Source organism: Macaca thibetana, chromosome 2, assembly GCF_024542745.1.
Source record: "Macaca thibetana thibetana isolate TM-01 chromosome 2, ASM2454274v1, whole genome shotgun sequence".
In the NCBI taxonomy this organism is placed as follows: domain Eukaryota; kingdom Metazoa; phylum Chordata; class Mammalia; order Primates; family Cercopithecidae; genus Macaca; species Macaca thibetana.
In genome coordinates this window covers 89,410,314-89,429,219 of record NC_065579.1, presented here as the reverse complement: position 1 = coordinate 89,429,219, position 18,906 = coordinate 89,410,314, and the positions used below count along the sequence as shown (strand labels likewise).

The 18,906-nt window shown below is 45.5% G+C and overlaps 2 protein-coding genes across 9 annotated transcripts in view; one reads left to right on the top strand and one right to left on the bottom strand.

Moving 5' to 3' along the window:
* Positions 1-888: 888 nt before the first annotated feature.
* Positions 889-10,965, top strand: TMEM41A (transmembrane protein 41A). Its single transcript, XM_050780258.1, has 5 exons — positions 889-1,103; positions 2,956-3,109; positions 5,252-5,413; positions 5,806-5,944; positions 8,796-10,965. The coding sequence occupies exons 1-5, from the start codon at positions 985-987 to the stop codon at positions 9,014-9,016; spliced, it is 795 nt and encodes a 264-aa protein (XP_050636215.1). The 5' UTR covers positions 889-984; the 3' UTR covers positions 9,017-10,965.
* A 507-nt stretch (positions 10,966-11,472) lies between these two features.
* Positions 11,473-18,906, bottom strand: part of MAP3K13 (mitogen-activated protein kinase kinase kinase 13) — a 195,118-nt gene continuing 187,684 nt past the window's right edge. For all 8 annotated transcript variants that reach the window (XM_050780234.1, XM_050780240.1, XM_050780237.1 and 5 more), the window contains one exon: positions 11,473-18,236. In XM_050780234.1, coding sequence (XP_050636191.1) covers positions 18,135-18,236 — 102 coding nt within the window. In that variant the 3' untranslated portion in view covers positions 11,473-18,134. The remainder of the gene's footprint in view (positions 18,237-18,906) is intronic.

Below are 18,906 nucleotides of genomic sequence, written 5' to 3'. Positions count from 1 at the left end.
CCTAAAACAGGAACTAAATCATTCTCTTACTTAAAAACACCTCTGTTGGTGTCTCATCTACATTATTAAAAATCTATCTCCTTAGCCTGCCTTCAGTGCACTCTTGTTTGTCCCCAGATTCTCACTTATTTCTCATGTACCTTAGGCTTCACTGAAACTGGACTCTGGTGACTTACTTGGGCCATTGTTCACCCATTTTCTCCTTTTTCTGCTTGCAGAAAAGTCTTGCTCATCCCTGAAGGTAAACTTAAACTCCATCTCCTCCATAAATCAACACAGTGTAAGGACCACTGGTTTTGGACTCAGGTTGACTTGGATTCTTATACTGTCTCTCTTTTCGGGGGATGTCATTTAATTCTTCTGAAACGCAGAGTTTTCATCTGTTAGAGAAAGACAAAAATATCTACCTTGGAGGATGATTGTGAGGCTCAGGAATAATGGGAATATAGTAGGAGCTGAATTGAAAGCATTCTGATTATTTCCGTGGTCACTATTGCCGCCCCACCACACCTGATTGCAGCCCCTGGTGCTACACCAGCTACATTTGCTTCGTGTGACAGCAGGTTGTGGACAAGACTGCCTTGACCACTAGACTGCAAGCTCGCTGTAGGCCAGGCTCACGATTCGCCCCCCGATCTCCCAGCCCTGGCACTGAGCCGGCACTGGGGGCGCTCCATGACTGCAGAATAAGTGGAGAAAGCGACAGGGATAAACGTAGAAAAACAAGCACAGACAGACGGAGAGAGGGCAGCCTGGGAGGCAGGTTTTTCCGGGAGTCTCCACCGAAGGACAGGGAGGGCGGAGTCAGAATCCGGGGCTGGGGCCTGGCTCGGGAGGCGGGGCCTGGTTCGGGGGCGGGTCTTGGCGCGGACCCCTCCCCGGTCCGTCTGCGAACGTGATCCGCTGCCTCAGTCCGCCCGCCGCTGCGCCCCGGCGTGCAAGTGAGCCTCTCAGCTGCCCCGCGGGCCGGGGTGCGGAGCCGACATGCGCCCGCTGCTCGGCCTCCTTCTGGTCTTCGCTGGCTGCACCTTCGCCTTGTACTTGCTGTCGACGCGACTGCCCCGCGGGCGGAGACTGGGCTCCACCGAGGAGGCTGGAGGCAGGTGCGTAGCGGGAATCCAGGTTCGGGTCAGAGGAAGGGAGCCAGGTCCAAGGACCTGGGCTGGGAATCGGGAGATTCGGGTTCCGGTATCGGAGGCGTTGGGAATTGAAGTTCTCTTGTTGAACTGGAATCCGGGTCTGATATCTGGACCCGCGTCCACACGGTCTCGGACAGGCGGGTGAAATGAGAGCCCGGTCCCGGGCCTGACTGGGACCTGTGTGGTGCCGGCTGCGGGGTGTGCAGGGCGTCACGCCGCGGTGCCTTTGGTTGGATGGATTTGCCGAGGGAGACGCGGCGCTGAGCCTGCCCGCGCCGTTGCTTTCCCAGTCCCAGCCCTGGGCCCCATTTCCAGCCGACCTTCGCCCCGGTGCGGGCCCCCAGCCCCTTCAAGTCCACTTTCAGCTGCCTCTCCTCCACCTCACCCCACTTCCGTCAGGTCTGCCCTTGAGACTTTAGACGTTAGGTCTTCAGGAGAAATGTTGCATGGACAACTTTAAATTATTCGCAAATTAAGTATCGGCTCTGCCCCTCTTCCTGGTTGTCTCTACTTTTACCTTTCCCCCCCCGCCCCCCCCCCCCCCCCCGGGCCGGAGTCTCGCTCTGTCACCCAGGCTGGAGTGCAGTGGCGCGATCTCGGCTCACTACAACCTCCTCCTTCCGGGTTCAAGCAATTTTCCTGCCTCAGCCTCCCGAATAACTGGGGCTACGGGCGCGCGCCACCACGGCCGGCTAATTTTTGTATTTTTAGTAAAGACGAGGGTCTCACCATGTTGGTCAGGCTGGTCTCGAACCTCAGGTGATCCGCTTACCTCAGCCTCCCAAAGTGGTGGGATTACAGGCGTGAGCCACCGCGCTAGGCCTACTTTTACCATTCTAATGAACGACTGGTCGAGGCAGGAGGCAGAGCAATACTTACGTGGCTGGTTTTTATGAGTGCTGCATACTCTTTATAAAGTGCATGGAAGTGTGCCTAGTACAGCATTGTGTGGTCAAGGGAATTACTCATATTTGACTATTAAGGCAACTGTTTTCAGTTATTGTATTCTTTTGCTCTAGTTAAGAAGGCTCTGCTGTGGGTGTGGGACATACCAAGGGAAGCATTCTCATGAGAAGTGGGAGGGTTTGCTCATAATTAATCAGTGATGGATTCAAGGACTGTTCAGATGGTAGAGGCAAGGTAGCCTTTATACTGTAACCTTTGGACAGGATTCAAAGTGCACTGAGGACCAGATTAAGAGCAGAATGAAATAGTAGGCTCTTTAAAGGGTTTGATTCAAGCCTGACATATTATCAAAAAAGTTACGTTTGTAGTATGGGATAGATATACTTGCCTGAAGAATCTTTAATTGGCTTTATAGTGAATGCTAAAAAGTCGTTTTACTTGGCACCTCAGGAACAGTTTGAAATCTGAATTGTTCTTGGTTTGTGGGGGAGGCAATGTCCTTGAAAGGAAGGCAATTTAGGACATTTAGAACTTGCCTGGAAATGAATCCATTTGCCTCTTAAGAACAGATTCTAAAATCCCAAAGCTAAAGGGGAACTTAATGACTATTTAGCACCAACCCCTCATTTTTAGATAAGGAAACAGACCCAGGGACTAGTCCAAGGACATACAACAGAAAGTAGCAGGGTTGGGATGCTAACCCAGGTCTCTTGCTTCCAAACTAGGGCTCTCCTGTCTGTCTCTGCAACGTCGTATCAGGTCGTCTGTCATTGGGAGTGTATGTGTTCCCAGCAGACCAGATAATGGGCATATTTATAAACCTACTCTGAAAGGAAGACACAGCGAATGACTCTCGTGGGCACTGGGCTGATCTGAACTCATGTTTCCATCTGCTTTTCCAAATCCCCAGGTCCCTGTGGTTCCCCTCCGACCTGGCAGAGCTGCGGGAACTCTCTGAGGTCCTTCGAGACTACCGGAAGGAGCACCAGGCCTACGTGTTCCTGCTCTTCTGCAGTGCCTACCTCTACAAACAGGGCTTTGCCATCCCCGGCTCCAGCTTCCTGGTCAGTGTCCTGCCCCCCCTCCTACCCTGTAAAATTCGGATACTCCCCTGTAACCTCCTGGGATTGTTGTGTGGGGATGATTAAACGTGACAGTGAGTGTAGCGGGGCTGGCACACAGTGGCCCTCAGCGTGCCTACTGTGGGATTGAGCACTGAAGGGGGAGACACTGACAGCTTCCTTTTGTACTGCTTCCCTCTCCTGCCCCAGCATGTTTCTCTCCTCTAGGCTGAGGCTGGACCTGCTCAAGCAGTTTCCTTATTGGAAACTAGAAGAAAAGCAGACATGTCCAAGAGAGGCAGGGGAGGTGTGTGGGGCTTGGGGTGTGGGGCTCGGGGTCAGGGGCTGACTCCTTGAGGCTTCCCTGTGTCTGTCTTCTGTCTTGGACTGATTCCTCTTCAGGGTTGCGAGCCAGCTGCTGCTTGGTGGGGGCTCCACATCCAGACCTGAGGATGAACCCTGACTCTGCCTGCTGTGGTCTTGGGGAAGATACTTAATCTCTCACCTGTAGAATGGGGCAAGGATGGCATGACTCAGGGATGTAGTGAGGATTACACAGGTCATGTAGTCAAGCACTTAACACAGTGCTCAGCAGCTCCCCCTCTTCCCAATACCAAGGCTTCCTTTTACTTTCTGTCTTGGATCCCATGTTTTGTCAGGATGATGTCTAGCAGCCAAAATGCATTTAGGAAGTATTGGTTCACTTTTCCCTTTTTCTTAAACTAAGACGTCTTCAAATGTCAGCTAGAGCTCTGGTCAACATGGAACCCCCGGGATTAGCATACTACATGGATGTAATTCCAGCACAAAGCAAAGAAACAAGACATCTTATATAGCTTGTGTGGTCCCACCAAGGGAAAATTCATGGTTTGTGTTCATCTTTTAAAATAGTAAAAATAACTTGTGAGTTTCATTTCTACTTTCTTGGAGCCCCAGTGATTGCAGAATCTACCACAGCCACACATCCCATTTAATTCTCTCCTGCCCCCTGAGGCTTTTATCCTTATCCTCATTTTCAAGGTGAAGAGACTGATGCCAGGTGTAGTTCCCAGTCTTTTCATAATTTTTCAGTCACCTCTTTAAATGGCAATTAGGACGTGGGGCAGTGGCTCACACCTGTAATCCTAGCACTTTGGGAGGCTGAGGTGGGAGGATCACTTGAGCCCAGGAGTTTGAAACCAGCCTGGGCAACACAGTGAGACCCCATCTCTACAAAAAATTTTAAAAAGTAGGTGGATGTAGGCTGGGCGCGGTGGCTCACGCCCGTAATCCCAGCACTTTGGGAGGTGGAGGTGGAGGCAGAGGCGGGCGGATCACGAGGTCAGGAGATGGAGACCATCTTGGCTAACATGGTGAAACCCTGTCTCTACTAAAAAATACAAAAAATTAGCCGGGCGTGGTGGCGGGCACCTGTAGTCCCAGCTACTCGGGAGACTGAGGCAGGAGAATGGTGTGAACCCAGGAGGCGGAGCTTGCAGTGAGCCAAGATCGTGCCACTGTGCTCCAGCCTGGGCCACAGAGCCAGACTCCGTCTCAAAAAAAAAAAAAAAAAAAAAGCCGGGTGCAGTGGCTCAAGTCTGTAATCCCAGCACTTTGGGAGGCCAAGGCGGGCGGATCACAAGGCCAAGAGTTTGAGACCAGCCTGGCCAATATGGTGAAACCCCGTCTCTACTAAAAATACAAAAATTAGCCGGGAGTGGTGGTGGACGCCTGTAGTCCCAGCTATTTGGGAGGCTGAGGCAGGAGAATCGCTTGAACCCAGGAGACAGAGGTTGTAGTGAGCCGAGATCAGGCCCCTGCACTCCAGACTGGGAGACAGAGCGAGACCCCGTCTCAAAAAAAAAAAAAAGTAGGTGGATGTGGTGGTGTGTGCCTACAGTCCTAGCTACTTGGGAGGCTAAGGCAGGAGGATCACTTGAGTCCAGGAGTTTGAAGGTGCAGTGAGCTATGATCATGCCACTGTACTCCAGCCTGCATGACAGAACGAGATCTTGTCTCTTAAAAATAAATAAATAAATAAGGCAATTGGGTTTTAGCTGGAAAAAAGCAGTGAAGGAGGAGGGAACCTATGACTCTCAGGCTCCAAGATGAGGTTGCTGGTAGCTGCCAGATGGTCACATGCCTGAGGGTTTGTTTTCTTTGCAGAATGTTTTAGCTGGTGCCTTGTTTGGGCCGTGGCTGGGGCTTCTGCTGTGTTGTGTGTTGACCTCGGTGGGTGCCACATGCTGCTACCTGCTCTCCAGTATTTTTGGCAAACAGTTGGTGGTGTCCTACTTTCCTGATAAAGTGGCCCTGCTGCAGAGAAAGGTAAGGGGAGGGGTCACATCTGAGAGCTGGGACCCCAGAAAGTCACCACGTGCATGGCCTTAAGAGAAGCAAGTGGCAGGGATTTCCCACAGTGCTCTTCCACACTGTCTCAGGAGGTCCTAGGGGTTCTTTTGATGTCTTCAGGAGACATAGACCTGGGATCAAATCCCAGCTCCATCATTACCAGCTCTGTGACTTTGGGCAAGTTCTTGACTTCTCTGATCCTCAGCACCTCTATTTTAAAATGAGGAAAACAATCTGTCCCTGAAGGGTTGTTGGAAGAATTGGGAACAGATTATGTAAAGTGTCTAGAACAGTGCCTGGCACCAGCAAGTTTTCAATACCTGGAAACCCTTTCTACTTCTTAACAGCTTTCTTCTCTTTGGCTACAGGTGGAGGAGAACAGAAACAGCTTGTTTTTTTTCTTATTGTTTTTGAGACTTTTCCCCATGACACCAAACTGGTTCTTGAACCTCTCGGCCCCAATTCTGAACATCCCCATCGTACAGTTCTTCTTCTCAGTTCTTATCGGTAAGATGCTAGTGGGGTAGTTTTGAGTCTTCAGAGCTGTCACACTGGGGGTCTGCCCTGGGTTATTGGCCACATGAGCATATGCCTGTTTCTGAGAACACAGGCTCACAAAGTGTGACTTCAAGCCTTATGATCTAAAGAAATGATTCCTGATTTCAGATCTACTCAGGCTTCAACATGAAAACCCATAAAAATACTTTTGGACTAAATGAAGATTGTTCATTGCATGGCTGTATGCGCTGGGCACTGGGATTAGAAGAGATAGTCTGTGTAAAGTATACAACTTGGCCTGTAGTAAGTACTCAGTAAATGCTAGCAGGAAGAGCAGGGTTGGAATGAGGGTATGTGTCCATGAGTTTTGAGTGGGGACAGAAGAAAGGAGCAGAGCAAGGGACTTCCTGTCTGGTTTTTGGCCACTGTTTTGATTAAGTTCTGCCTTAGGAAGAGCTGGCATCAATGAGGTTCCTTCCTGCCTTTTGACAATTGCACAACCTGCAGCAAGCTACTTACCCTCAATGGGCCACCTGGCTAGGAATAGAGCAGTGTTTCTCAAAGTGTGGGCCTTGGGCCACCTTTATCAGATTGGTAGGGTCAGGGGGCTTGTTGAGAATCTAGATTTGGGGCCTACTCGAGACCTACTGAATCAGAATCTTGGGAGTGGAATCTGGGAATATGCATTTTAATCCAGTTCCTAGTCATTTTCAAACTGCAAACCCAGTCGTTCTCAAACTGCAAACCTATTAAGAATCGCCTGCAAACCTATTAAAAATCAGTTGGAGGCCAGGCTCAGTGGCTAACACCTGTAATCACAGCACTTTGGGAGGCTGAGGCGGACGGATCACTTGAGGTTGGGAGTTCAAGACCAGCCTGGCCAACATGGTGAAACCCTGTCTCTACTAAAAATACAAAAATTAGCCTGACGTGGTGGCGTGCGTCTGTAATTCAACTACTTGGGAGGCTGAGGCAGGAGAATCACTTGAACCTGGGAGGTGGAGGTTGCAGTGAGCTGAGTGGATGACACTTCACTCCAGCCTGGGTGACAGAGTGAGGCTCCATCTCAAAAAACAAAAACAAACAAAAACCCAAAAAAAAATCACCTGTGGAGATTTTAATCCCTAAGCTAAGGCTACACCACACATCAACTAAATCACCTCTGGGGTAGGACTCAGGGATCAGGATCTTTTGATGTTTTCCAGGTGATGCAAGTAGTTAGTCCCTAGAAGGGATTCTGCTGGATCCTGAGTTTTGCAGTCTACTGAATTAGACGATATCTAAAGTTTCTCCTTGCCTTTGACAATTATATGACCTCCAGCAAGCTACTTGCTCTGAAAGGGCCACTCATCCAGATAAGGCGCTGGGACTAGAGCAGTGTTTCTCAAAGTAGGGGCCTTGGACCACCTTTATCAGAGTGGTAAAGTGCTAACATCCTATAAGATCAGTGATGCTGCTTTCTCCATACTGGAAGAAAACCACCCTCCTTAAGCCTAATGCAAGGATCTCTTTCTCTTCAACCTTCCTTAGAGCCTAGAGGGAAAGACGATTCAGGGCTTCTAGGTCAAACAGAGCAAAACTGTGGTTGAGCAGCTGCTATTAATAGGGGATACCTGAGAGAAATGGAGATCTTAAATAGAAGCAAGATCTACCACAGCCAATTCTGGTCATAGTGGCTTTCAGGCAAGTGCCTCAGGCCCTCAGCTAGTGGGGGTTTGCGGCTTCTAATTACCTAGGTGGCTTGGCAAGATTCTGGAGGCCAGGCTTCCTGTCCCCTATCTCACAAGCTGTGTGACCCTGAGGGGTCTGGGATCTTCATCTCCTGTATGCTTCCTCTCCTATAGAAGAGGAATGGACTATCAGAGGGTTCCAAACCAATCAGAATCTCGGGATGGGAGTGGAGAAGGGGCTTTTAAAATACAGGTTCCTGGGCACTACCCTAGAACCAAGTAACCAGAATTTCTGGGGTGGAGCCCGAGGATGTGTTTTTAACAGTGTCACCAGCTGATTGTTCTGCAGCTAGCCTGGTCAGCCAGTCAGACTTTTGGAATACAGTGGATTTGATGACATCTTTGAGACAGTGCAGAACGTGAATAGTACTTCTTTTAAAAAACTGTCAGCAATGGCACTTCTCTCTTTACTTTGGCTGTTGGGTACTCAGAACCAAATTTGGGGCCCACTTTTAGCAAACAGGTGAACCTTATGCATTTTTCTAGTAACTGTACTCCCTGATGTCTTGTATTCTTCTGCACACATTTTGCTTTTCCTATTTGAAATTTTAATTAATTAATTAATTAATTTATTTATTTTTGAGACAGAGTCTAGCTCTGTCGCCTGGTCTGAAGTGCAGTGGTGAGATCTCGGCTCACTGCAACCTCTGCCTCCCAGGTTCCAGTGATTCTTCTGTCTCAGCCTCCTGAGTAGCTAGGATTACAGGTGCATGCCACCACGCCCGGCTAATTTTTATGTTTTTAGTAGAGACAGGGTTTCACCATGTTGGCCAGGCTGATCTCGAACTCCTGACCTCAGGTGATCCACCTTGGCCTCCCAAAGCGCTGGGATTACAAGCATAAGCCACTATTCCTGGCCCTATTTTAAAATTATCTTATAGTAGTATGTATTATTTGTGTAAATATCTCAAGTTCTTTTGTTGAACAAGACAGGTATATATGGGAAGTGAGGAAAGGAGGGAAAAGAAAAGAAGGAAAGAAGGGAAAGAGTTAATATGTGTAAGGGTCAAGAGTCAAGCAAAAAAAAAAAAAAAAAACTGTAGTCACTGTTCCTGGTGACATTTCTGAATTATTATTTTCTTAATTTTGCTGCTGTTAGTAACAGGTACTTTTCCCTTTTCTTCTTGCAGGTTTGATCCCATACAATTTCATCTGTGTGCAGACAGGCTCCATCCTGTCAACCCTAACCTCTCTGGATGCTCTTTTCTCCTGGGACACTGTCTTTAAGCTATTGGCCATTGCCATGGTGGCATTAATTCCTGGAACCCTCATTAAAAAATTTAGTCAGAAACATCTGCAATTGAATGAAACAAGCACTGCTAATCACATACACAGTAGAAAAGACACGTGATCTGGATTTTCTGTTTGCCACGTCCCTGGACTCAGTTGCTTATTTGTGTAATGGATGTGGTCCTCTAAAGCTCCTCATTGTTTTTAATTGCCTTCTATAGGTGATATGGACACTGTGCATCAATGTGCAGTGTCTTGTCAGAAAGGACACTCTGCTCTTGAAGGTGTATTACATCAGGTTTTCAAACCAGCCCTGGTGTAGCAGACACTACAATGGATGCCTCCTAGAAAATGCTGTTTGTGGCCGGGCACAGTGGCTTACGCCTGTAATCCCAGCACTTTGGGAGGCCGAGGTGGGTGGTTCACAAGGTCAGGAGTTCAAGACCAGCCTGGCCAAGATGGTGAAATCCTGTCTCTATTAAACATACAAAAATTAGCCAGGCATGGTGGCATGCGCCTATAATCCCAGCTACTTGGGAGGCTGAGGCAGGAGAATTGCTTGAACTCAGGTGGCAGAGGTTGCAGTGAGCCGAGATCACACCACTGCATTCCAGCCTGGGTGATAAGAGTGAGACTCTGTCTCAACAAAAAAAAAAAAAAAAAAGGAAAGAAAAAGAAAATGCTGTTTGTATTATATTTTGTGGTCTAATAAGGAGCTCAGGATAGCCTGTTGTATTTGCCTCATGCCAGCCCCTGAGCTGCCTTGGGAGAAGATGCTGACCGTCCTTGTCCAGAGTACCACTTTTGCAGAGTGACAGGCTGTTGGGACAGATGTCCTCCTGTTGCATCTTTGTGGATGTTTGGTACCGATGATGACATGGGAACCCACATCACTGACACCACTCTTCATCTTCTGTTCGTCTCTTGAAGAGCATTTCTTTTGTACTTTTTTGCTGATGACCTACCTCTTCATAAGCCAAGTGAAACAAGTTGACGAACTGCCTAGGACTTCCACGTATTGCTCACATGCATGATGATTTCTGTCATGCTCTTGTGTTCAGACACACTGATGTTACCATGTATGTCAAACCTACTTGTGATTGCATGTCCTGACAGTTAAGCTGATTGCAAACAGACTATTAAATATGAATGGAGCAAACGCTGTATGTGATGGATATGTTCTGGAGAAATTCTTATCCATCTGGATGGGGTAGGGCCCTTGACTCACCTGAATCAGATGACCAGGCAAACATTTTATCTGTCATTTCTGCAGGAATCCCTTCTGTGTCATGCTAGGAGAATGAGTTCAGTAGATGGGGCCATCAGGCAGTATACCTTCTGAATGTTTTTCATTTTTTTATTTGCTGAGAGTAACCAAAGAATAATTGCATCTTTTAATAATTTTATGTCTTAATTCAAAGGGAAACCTTGGCTTCTGATAACTTTGTTGTGTTGTATCTTAATGCGCTAAGCTGTCATTACTTCCTCTAGCTGCAGTACGGAATTGGCACAGACCTGGATGAATGCTTCCAAAGACAGAGGGACCTTGGCACCTAAACTGACCAGCCCTGTGATCCTGCACCCCGCAGGAGTATCTCATCAGGACTTACCAGACCGTGGCTCTTGGACATCATCTGCTGGGTTGATGATTTGGTTTGGCCAAGGGTCTTACCAAGACTTTAATCTAGGCCTCTTGTTCTACATGAATTCTTGGGAATACTCATGTTCCATAGGGAGAGTGCATTCCCAGGTGATGGTTTTCGGTTATGGTATGATCCTTTCACACCAAGGATTTCATTGTTGAAAACGTGTTTCTTTACAAGAAGCCTTGATAATGAGAGTGGGGGAAGGAGGCAGCAGACTTTGAAGACTGTGGCCCTTGGTGTTCTGGAGTAGGGGGAGGGAAGGAGAAATGCGTTTTCCACAGCATCGCAAGTGTGTGCCCTTTGCCCCTTTTCAGGAATCTTAGATTTGCCTCCCTCCCTCCACCCCAATGATTTTGCAATAATGTGCCTTATCAGTTGTGAGTTTACAGGCAAAGCAATTTCCCAAATAAATGGATATGTGTTCTGTGTGGTGCTTGTTTGAACATGTTGTTAACTTTCAACTACCCTTGCCAGTGGAAATTAGGATTGGCTGAAAATCAGACAGTCCAAAATGGTGTTTTAAGCTTTCCACTCTCAGGATGCTTCTTACCAAAATAATTTATTGGAAGCCAGATTTTCATCTTCTTTTTCTCTCTCTGCTCCCTGTATAGTGGGGTCACTAGTAACAGGAGTAGCTACCAGATGGGCAGCAGGAAAGTATAGGGAAGAAGCAGAGTGCTGGTCTAACCTTTACAGAATAGTCAAGAAGAGGCTTTCACCAAATACAATGATGATTGCCTCTTCCTTTTGTGGCTGTGTCAAATATAAGAATCACAAACTAGCTTTCTCCATTACCTGTTTTTTTGTGGCTGCAGGAAACCCAGTCATGGAAAGTCTTCCTTTCCCTCAAGTTCTGACAAGTGCTGAGATTGTTAAGGCAACTCTCGGGACGCAAACGGTACATTTAGAAAAAGACAGGACTAGGAAACAGTGAAGTACACTTTTTGTTTAATTCCATGCATTTGTTTGCTTTGATAGTCATTCTTGTTCCCATTGCTGTTCAATACAGAGAGGGAGCCGGCATCAGAAAACACTGGGAGCTGGGGACTGACAGTACGGGAGACCAGAGGGGAGGCAGGTAAGGACGTTCATTTGGAGACTTAACCACAAAAGAGAAATGCATTTGCTCCAAGTCCATAGGAGCTCAAATTATTGTAATAAAGCATCAAAGAGGGTCTTCCCACTTCAGAGTCTGGGAAGTGGTCACTCTGGAGGTGAAGAGCCACTGGGGTGATATGGGCGAAGATGGGACATCTTCCTAATAGCTTGCACATGCTGGCCAGGATTCCCTTGGCCTGCAGTCACTGGAGGACCCTGTCCACCTGGTCACTGGACAGCAGCCTGGGGCCGGGAGCCAGCGATCCCTGAGTGCTGTGAAGTGGCTCTGGAGAGCAGACCTGGGATGCTGCTGGGAGCTTCCTTACAGTGGTCTTGCCATCTGCTTAGGGCTTTACTCTGTGAAATCCTGCCATTGTACCCTGGCCACGTGACAGTTAACAAAAGCCTTAACCCACCTCTTGTTTCTTAGAGCAGTGATTTCAGAGCTCTCCTCTTTAGCCACCTGTCCCTGAGAAATGCTCCAGGTTCCACAAGGGTCCTCTGCTTAGCCTAGTTCAGTCCAACTTGAATAGGCATTTGCAGTATCAGTTGTAACATGCAAACAAGCAGATTAATATGATTCTAATGTGCCAGTCTGTGAGGTTGGTAACACTGGTGGTATGAGTATCCTGGGATGTTTGTCCTATGAAATCAGCAAAGAAGAAACATTTTGCTGCCTGGAAAGGCACTAAATTCATACTGACAGTACAAGTCAAAGTCTCGAAAAGAATGTCACATTATTTTGGTACATGAGTCTCATAGGGTCTAAGAAAGAAGCAAGTAAATGGGACTTATATTAATTTACTGTTTTATAAAAGGTGAGGGAGGAACATATTCATTCAACAGAATTAAATGTGAATGAAGAGACATTTTGGAATTGGATCCATCAGTGATTGGTGTTCCTTCAATTGGAATTGTTGTCCAGAAGGGCAGTGGGTGGAGGGAAGTGACCTTTCCCCTTTCAGTGGTACCACCCTTGACACCACAGATGGAGCCATAAGAGAACACTAGCGCGAGCCTGTCGTTCTCCCACTGGGGCTAACTCAAGCTCAAACAGCAATTTCAGTCAAGTGGCAATTGTTGCTCCAAGTGCTATGTTGAGAGGTTCTGAGGCTGTGTCTCGGCTCAGTAGGGAAGATACAGTGCTCAATACATAATGTTGGTCTTGGTCTTGGAGGGGGTAGATGGTGGTAAGTGGTAGTATAATATTTTGACTTCTGGCTCAGTGGGAAAACAAAACATAGCACACTCTACTGCAAAGCAGGGCAGGAATTCTATGGATTATAAATGTTATGTTCTGGAGAATTCAGTTCCAAGAAGTTCAAGTGGGACTGTTTTAAGAAAAGGAAAAAAAAAAGTTGAGACATAGGACATTGAAGAAAAAAAGAGTAAGTCATCTGATCAAAAAGGATGCATTTATTCTTAAAGGATGCCAATGTTCCCCAGTGGGAGAGGGCATTTAAAATAGTCTGGAGGCTGGACGTGGCAGCTCACACTTGTAATCCCAGTACTTTGGGAGGCCAAAGAAGGAGGATCGCTAGAATCCAGAGTTCGAGACCAGCCTGGGCAACACAGGGAGACCCCTATTTCTAAAAAAAAAAAAAAAAAAAAATTGTTGTGCATGGTGGCACACATCTGTGGTCCCAGCTACTCAGGAGGCTGAGGTGGGAGGATCACTTGAGCCCAGGAGGGTGAGGCTGCAGTGAGCCATAATCATGCCACTGTACTCCAACCTGGTGACAGAGTGAGATCCTGCCCGCCCCCCCTCCAAAAAAAATGTCGGGGTTGGCGCCAGGCAAACCCCAAAACCAAGCACATATATTACTTAGAAAAGGAGAGGGAATAATTTAGCATGATGAAGCTCTACAGGAGATGTCCAGTACCTACTAAATCCTACTCAAAATGTCTTTAATTCTAGAAGGATAGATTTGTTGATGCCAACATTTTAAAACATAGTATCTCAACTTCAAGAAGATGCTAATTTGCAATAGAGCTGGCATCTTCATCTTTCTAAGCAGGAGCTCCCCACCATCTTGCAAACAGGTCTAAATGTAAGTGATGGTAAGGTCCATTATGATTTCAAAGTAGATGCAGGTTTCTCAGTCCCTCTGCAAAGCAATTTTAAAAGGAACTGTTATCCAGAGCATATGACCTAGAAATAGATGGAAATCAGAACAAAATGCTCATCTGTAACCCAAATTAAAACTCATCATCTTGCAGTCAGTCAAAAACAGATGCTAACTGAACATGGACATTCATCCCAAGGTGGTGAAACTTTCCATCAATGAAGCAGCTTGAAATCACAGTCTTGTGAGGTTCCTGGAAGCACTGTTGTAACACACTTGTTGGGACTGAAGAATTAGCTCATAACTTCCCTGAGCTCTTGATTCAACACTCTTCAGATGACTGTGGAGTCGTTCTCAAAGAAACATACATCAATTCAAGATTTTCCTGGTTATCACAAGGCAGGCAGCAAAGGACCAGGCTGGGCTAGAAAAGGTATTTCCCTTTTTAACCTCCACTGAGGACATTATTCTTCTCTGAAACCTAGTCAATTCTACTCAAAAAAATGTATTCAATATGGACTTTATTCAAACTCTCGACTATACAATGAATGACTGAGATTCAGCCACTACGTACTACCCTAACATACTCATAACAGTTAATCCAGATAAGGTGTATGATGACAATAGTGTAACAGATAATCAAGATGAGAATTAAAAAAAAAACTGATCAAAATTATGAGGTATCAGGGGTAGGTTTTCTAGGAAGACCATCACTGAAAGATGTAAGATAGAAGCTGACCCTCATGTTTCTCTGTTGCCACTGAAGGTGGGCAAGAATTGGACAAAAGTGCCAGTGTTTCATGTTGGATAGAAAGAAGACATAGAGTTGTAGCATCTCAGTTCCAAGGAATAATGAACCAGAGAGATTTGCAGTACAGTGAGATGTGAAGTCAGAGGATGGAAAATATGGCCTTTCAAGATATTTTTCCAGTGCTTGGTTCTCTAAGTGACCAGGCCTCCTTCTTAAAGTTCTTTAGTCTTGTTCTAGGATGACATCACAGTTAGGCATTTTATGTCATGCCCTACATGTATATACAGTAGTCCTCTCTTATCTCTGGGGGATACATTCTAAGACCCCCAGTGGATGCCTAAAAACTCTGGTAGTACCAAACCCTATATATACTATGTTTTGTTTTTTTTCTATACTTACATATCTATGATAAAATTTAATTTGTAAATTAGGCACAGCACTCTTGCCCTTTGGGGCTATTATTAATCAAGTAAGGGTACTTGAACACAAGCACTGCGATACAGTCATCTGATAACTGAGACAGTCGCTCTGATCACCAAGACTGCTACTAAGTGACTAATGGATGAGCAGCATGAATATGCTGGACAGAGGGAGGATCACATCCAGGGCAGCAAGGGGCAAGATCTCATCATGCTCCTCAGAATGCCATGCAATTAAAACTTATGAATTGTTTATTTCTGGAATTTTCCATCAAATATTTTTGGACTGTGGTTGAGCATAACTGAAACCATGAAAAGTGAAGCCATGAGTAAGAGGGGACTACTGTATACCATTTCTTTTTTCAGTCTCCCTGCTACTCCCCACTAGGAGAATAAAGATGGGAGAATAAAGGGGTCTGGCAGGAAGGAGATTGCAAACTATGTTGTCAGTTCTTGAAATGAATCCATGAGCCCTGTGCGGAAACCCTCTAGGTCTGTTCCTCCCAGGACATTAAATCATTCTCTTTTTATTTCTAATATAGTCCCATGATTTTATTTCCTAAGAAACTTTAGAAAGTTTACAGCTTTTGAACTATATGTCCATCCACTATTTGACATCCTGGGGGTTACTGGCCCACCCAGGAGCTTTCATGATCAGGTCAAAATCACATGTATCCATTGGGCTTCAGGGCAGAACATGCATCCTCAGATGATTGTTGTACACAGAAAATTAGGGAACACAGCTAAGATCAATACCAGGGAGCTCCCAAATGGCAGTTCCATTTTCATTCCTTCATTAAAATCATAAAATCCATAATAATTCCTGGTTAGCAATAAACACAATCATTGTGCTACATCATAAATCACACCTTCTGATCGACAGAAAATGAGAATAATATTATAAAATAAAATAACAATGATAATAATGCCATAACTTAAGAACTTTCATGTAGTCCAGCTACAGAATTTTTACAAAATGGAATAATTTAATGCAAACAATACTGTTCTTTGTATAAATTAAACATTTTCCTTCATCCTACCTAAGAGCTATAAATCACAGACACTACATTTTAAATCAATGTATCAACATAAAGTGTAAACAAATGGATCAAACAAGCAAAAGGAATTCTAAATTCCCTCCTGCCTTTCCTTTTTGGCTGATACAATCAGTGAAACCCAGAGGAGTGACAACATTTTCATGTGCATTGGAAATGGTTTAACAGCTGTCTGTGCAAGTATTTCCTAATGTCCAACATGATGCAATGTCAAAGAGTCCAGCGAATCTAGAGAGGTTGTTTGACAGTAATCTATCTTGGAGACAGGGACAGGTACTAGGTCAACATCTATTTGTACATGAACTTCTAAATAAAATTTTCCATAATGCCAAGGCACCACGAAGTACCTTGGAGTGCTTTTCAGAGCCCATGACCCTGGAGACAGGCAGGACCTCATGCTTTTGGCAAATGTAAAAATCTTTCCTATCTCTGCTCAGCATCACTTGTTCTTTCCACAAATGTTCAAATCCAGTTCCTTAAAACTGCATTGATTTGGAGTGAAGTAAAAGATATTTTACAAGTAGCATTGAACAAAAATGCTATGGTGCTGGGAGAGGAGTTGCCTTTTGCAGGTTGCTTGTTTTTGCCTTTATTTTGACAGTGGTAACCAGTCATTAAGACTTCTAAGATAGGCCGGGCACAGTGGCTCATGCCTGTAATCCCAGCACTTTGGGAGGCCGAGGCAGGTGGATCACCTGAGGTCAGGAGTTTGAGACCAGCCTGGCCAACATGGTGAAACCCCATCTCTACTAAAAATACAAAATTAGCTGGGCGTGGTGGCGGGCGCCTGTCATCCCAGCTGCTTGGGAGGCTGAGGCAGGAGAATCGCTTGAACCCGGGAGGTGGAGGTTGTAGTGAACCAAGGTTGTGCCATTGCACTCTAGCCTGGGCAAAAACAGCTAAACTCTGTCAAAAAACAAAACAAAATAAAACAAAACAAAACAACAAAACAAAACAAAAAAAGAACTTCCAACATAGAATGAGCTAGTACATAAAAACAAAGGGATGGTTTGGGCTCAGACATTGTATAGACACACATACATCCTAGCTGCCTTCAAAGTCTGTTCTCCCGCTTGAATCAATATGACTCAAGTAGACAAGCAACCTGGTTCCAGAGAGGGTGATTCCATCTTCTCCACGTAGCTGAACTGAGTGATCCTGAGAATGGAGTTTTATAAATTCCACATTCGCTTTCCTAACACCGTTGTAGATGTTCTTCCTCTTACCCTTTTCTCCTCCTCAGTACTGCCCCCCAACCTTTGTTCCTACAGGAAGTGGTCAGCAGACAGAAAGGAAATGAGCTACAAGGAAATGGCACTTGGGTATGAAAGATCAACACATTGGGTCAAGGTAGCACATTTGTCAAGGTCATGACAGTGACAGCACTAAAAAGGGACGTATTTGCCAAAAACAAGATTTGACACTATCTGTAAACCTCACTACCAACTGCTGTTTAAACATTTAAAAATGAAATCAGCTTCCACACATACAGGCTTGTTTGTTTTTCCCTCCTAGAGGAAGCACACGCGCTTGAAGACGTTGGGCGTGAGTATCTGGTCACCAGACTTTTCTAGGTCATTTCTGTAACCCACCTGGACAAGCTGGTTGAAGTGAATATGATCTGTTCACAAGTTGCCTGGAATGGCTTTTCTTTTGCTGTTCTTTGTGTTCTAAAACGTTAAATGTCTTGCTCTGGCTCTTCTTTAGTCACTTATGGCCAAAAGACCTGGTCCCCTGTTCAAGCAGCAATAATACCTCCTGGCCCCACAAATTCCCAAGGATGTTGCTCCTAAATTCCACTTATTTCTTTTTTTCTGTTCTTTTCTTTTTCTTTATCTCTTTTTTTTTTTGCAAGAAATTATTGTATCTCTATCTCATATATAGTTCACTCTTTACAGTACAAAGTGTTAAAATGTCAAACAAAAATAAATATCAATGTTACAGTAGCTAGAATATTCAATAAAATAGATCCCTGCCATTCTTGATTGAAATGTTCAGTGAGACTTAATTTCATTTGGATATTATTTTCCAGAGATTTGCGAAGTTTCATGTTCCTGTTATTGCAGCTCATTTCTAGGGGGTGTAAAGATGGGGTAGTCTCTCTTCCCAGACAAAATGCTGGGAGAGAGTGGGACGAGTCTGGGGGTGGGGTGGATCTGAAATGCCAGTATAGTCACGAGATCTTCAGGATGTGTATTCCTTCGTTACCAGGTAGCAGAGCTGTAGTGTTTATTGGTCCTAACCGTGGCATCAGAACACTCCCCATCTGAAGAGTCACAGTCCGATTCTTCAAACTGCATAGGGTTCTGCAAAGGCAAGACAAAATAAAACCTTAATTCATTTCTATAATCACTCAGTAAATATACGCTCAGTAAATATATGTCAAACACCTCCCACACAACAGGCACTGCACTTGGTAAGGGGGCTACAGAGGTAGATGAGACCAGGTCCTGTCCTTGTGGGGCTTATGGAGAAAGAAAACACATAAAGATGATGATGATGATTGCTACGACAATAATAACAGTGCCCACCACACCACCACTTCTGTAGCGTTTGCTATGCTCCAGGCACTGTTGTAAGTACTTTATTTATTTATTTAGAGATGGAGTCTCACTCTGTCGCCCAGGCTGGAGTGCAGTGGTGTGATCCCGGCTTGCTGCAACCTCCACCTCCTGGATTCAAGTGATTCTCCTGCCTCTCGGCCTCCTGAGCAGCTGGGATTACAGGCGTGTGCCACCACGCCCGGATAATTTTTTGTATTTTTAGTAGAGATGGGGTTTCACTGTGTTAACCAGGATGGTCTCGATCTCCTGACCTCGTGATCCGTCCATCTTGGCCTCTCAAAGTGCTGGGATTACAGGCATGAGCCACTGTGCCCTGCGGTAAGTACTTTATTAATACATCTGTTAATCCATTTAGTCCTCATGATAACCCAATGAGACAGATGCTATTATCATCCCCTTTTTACAAAGAGGT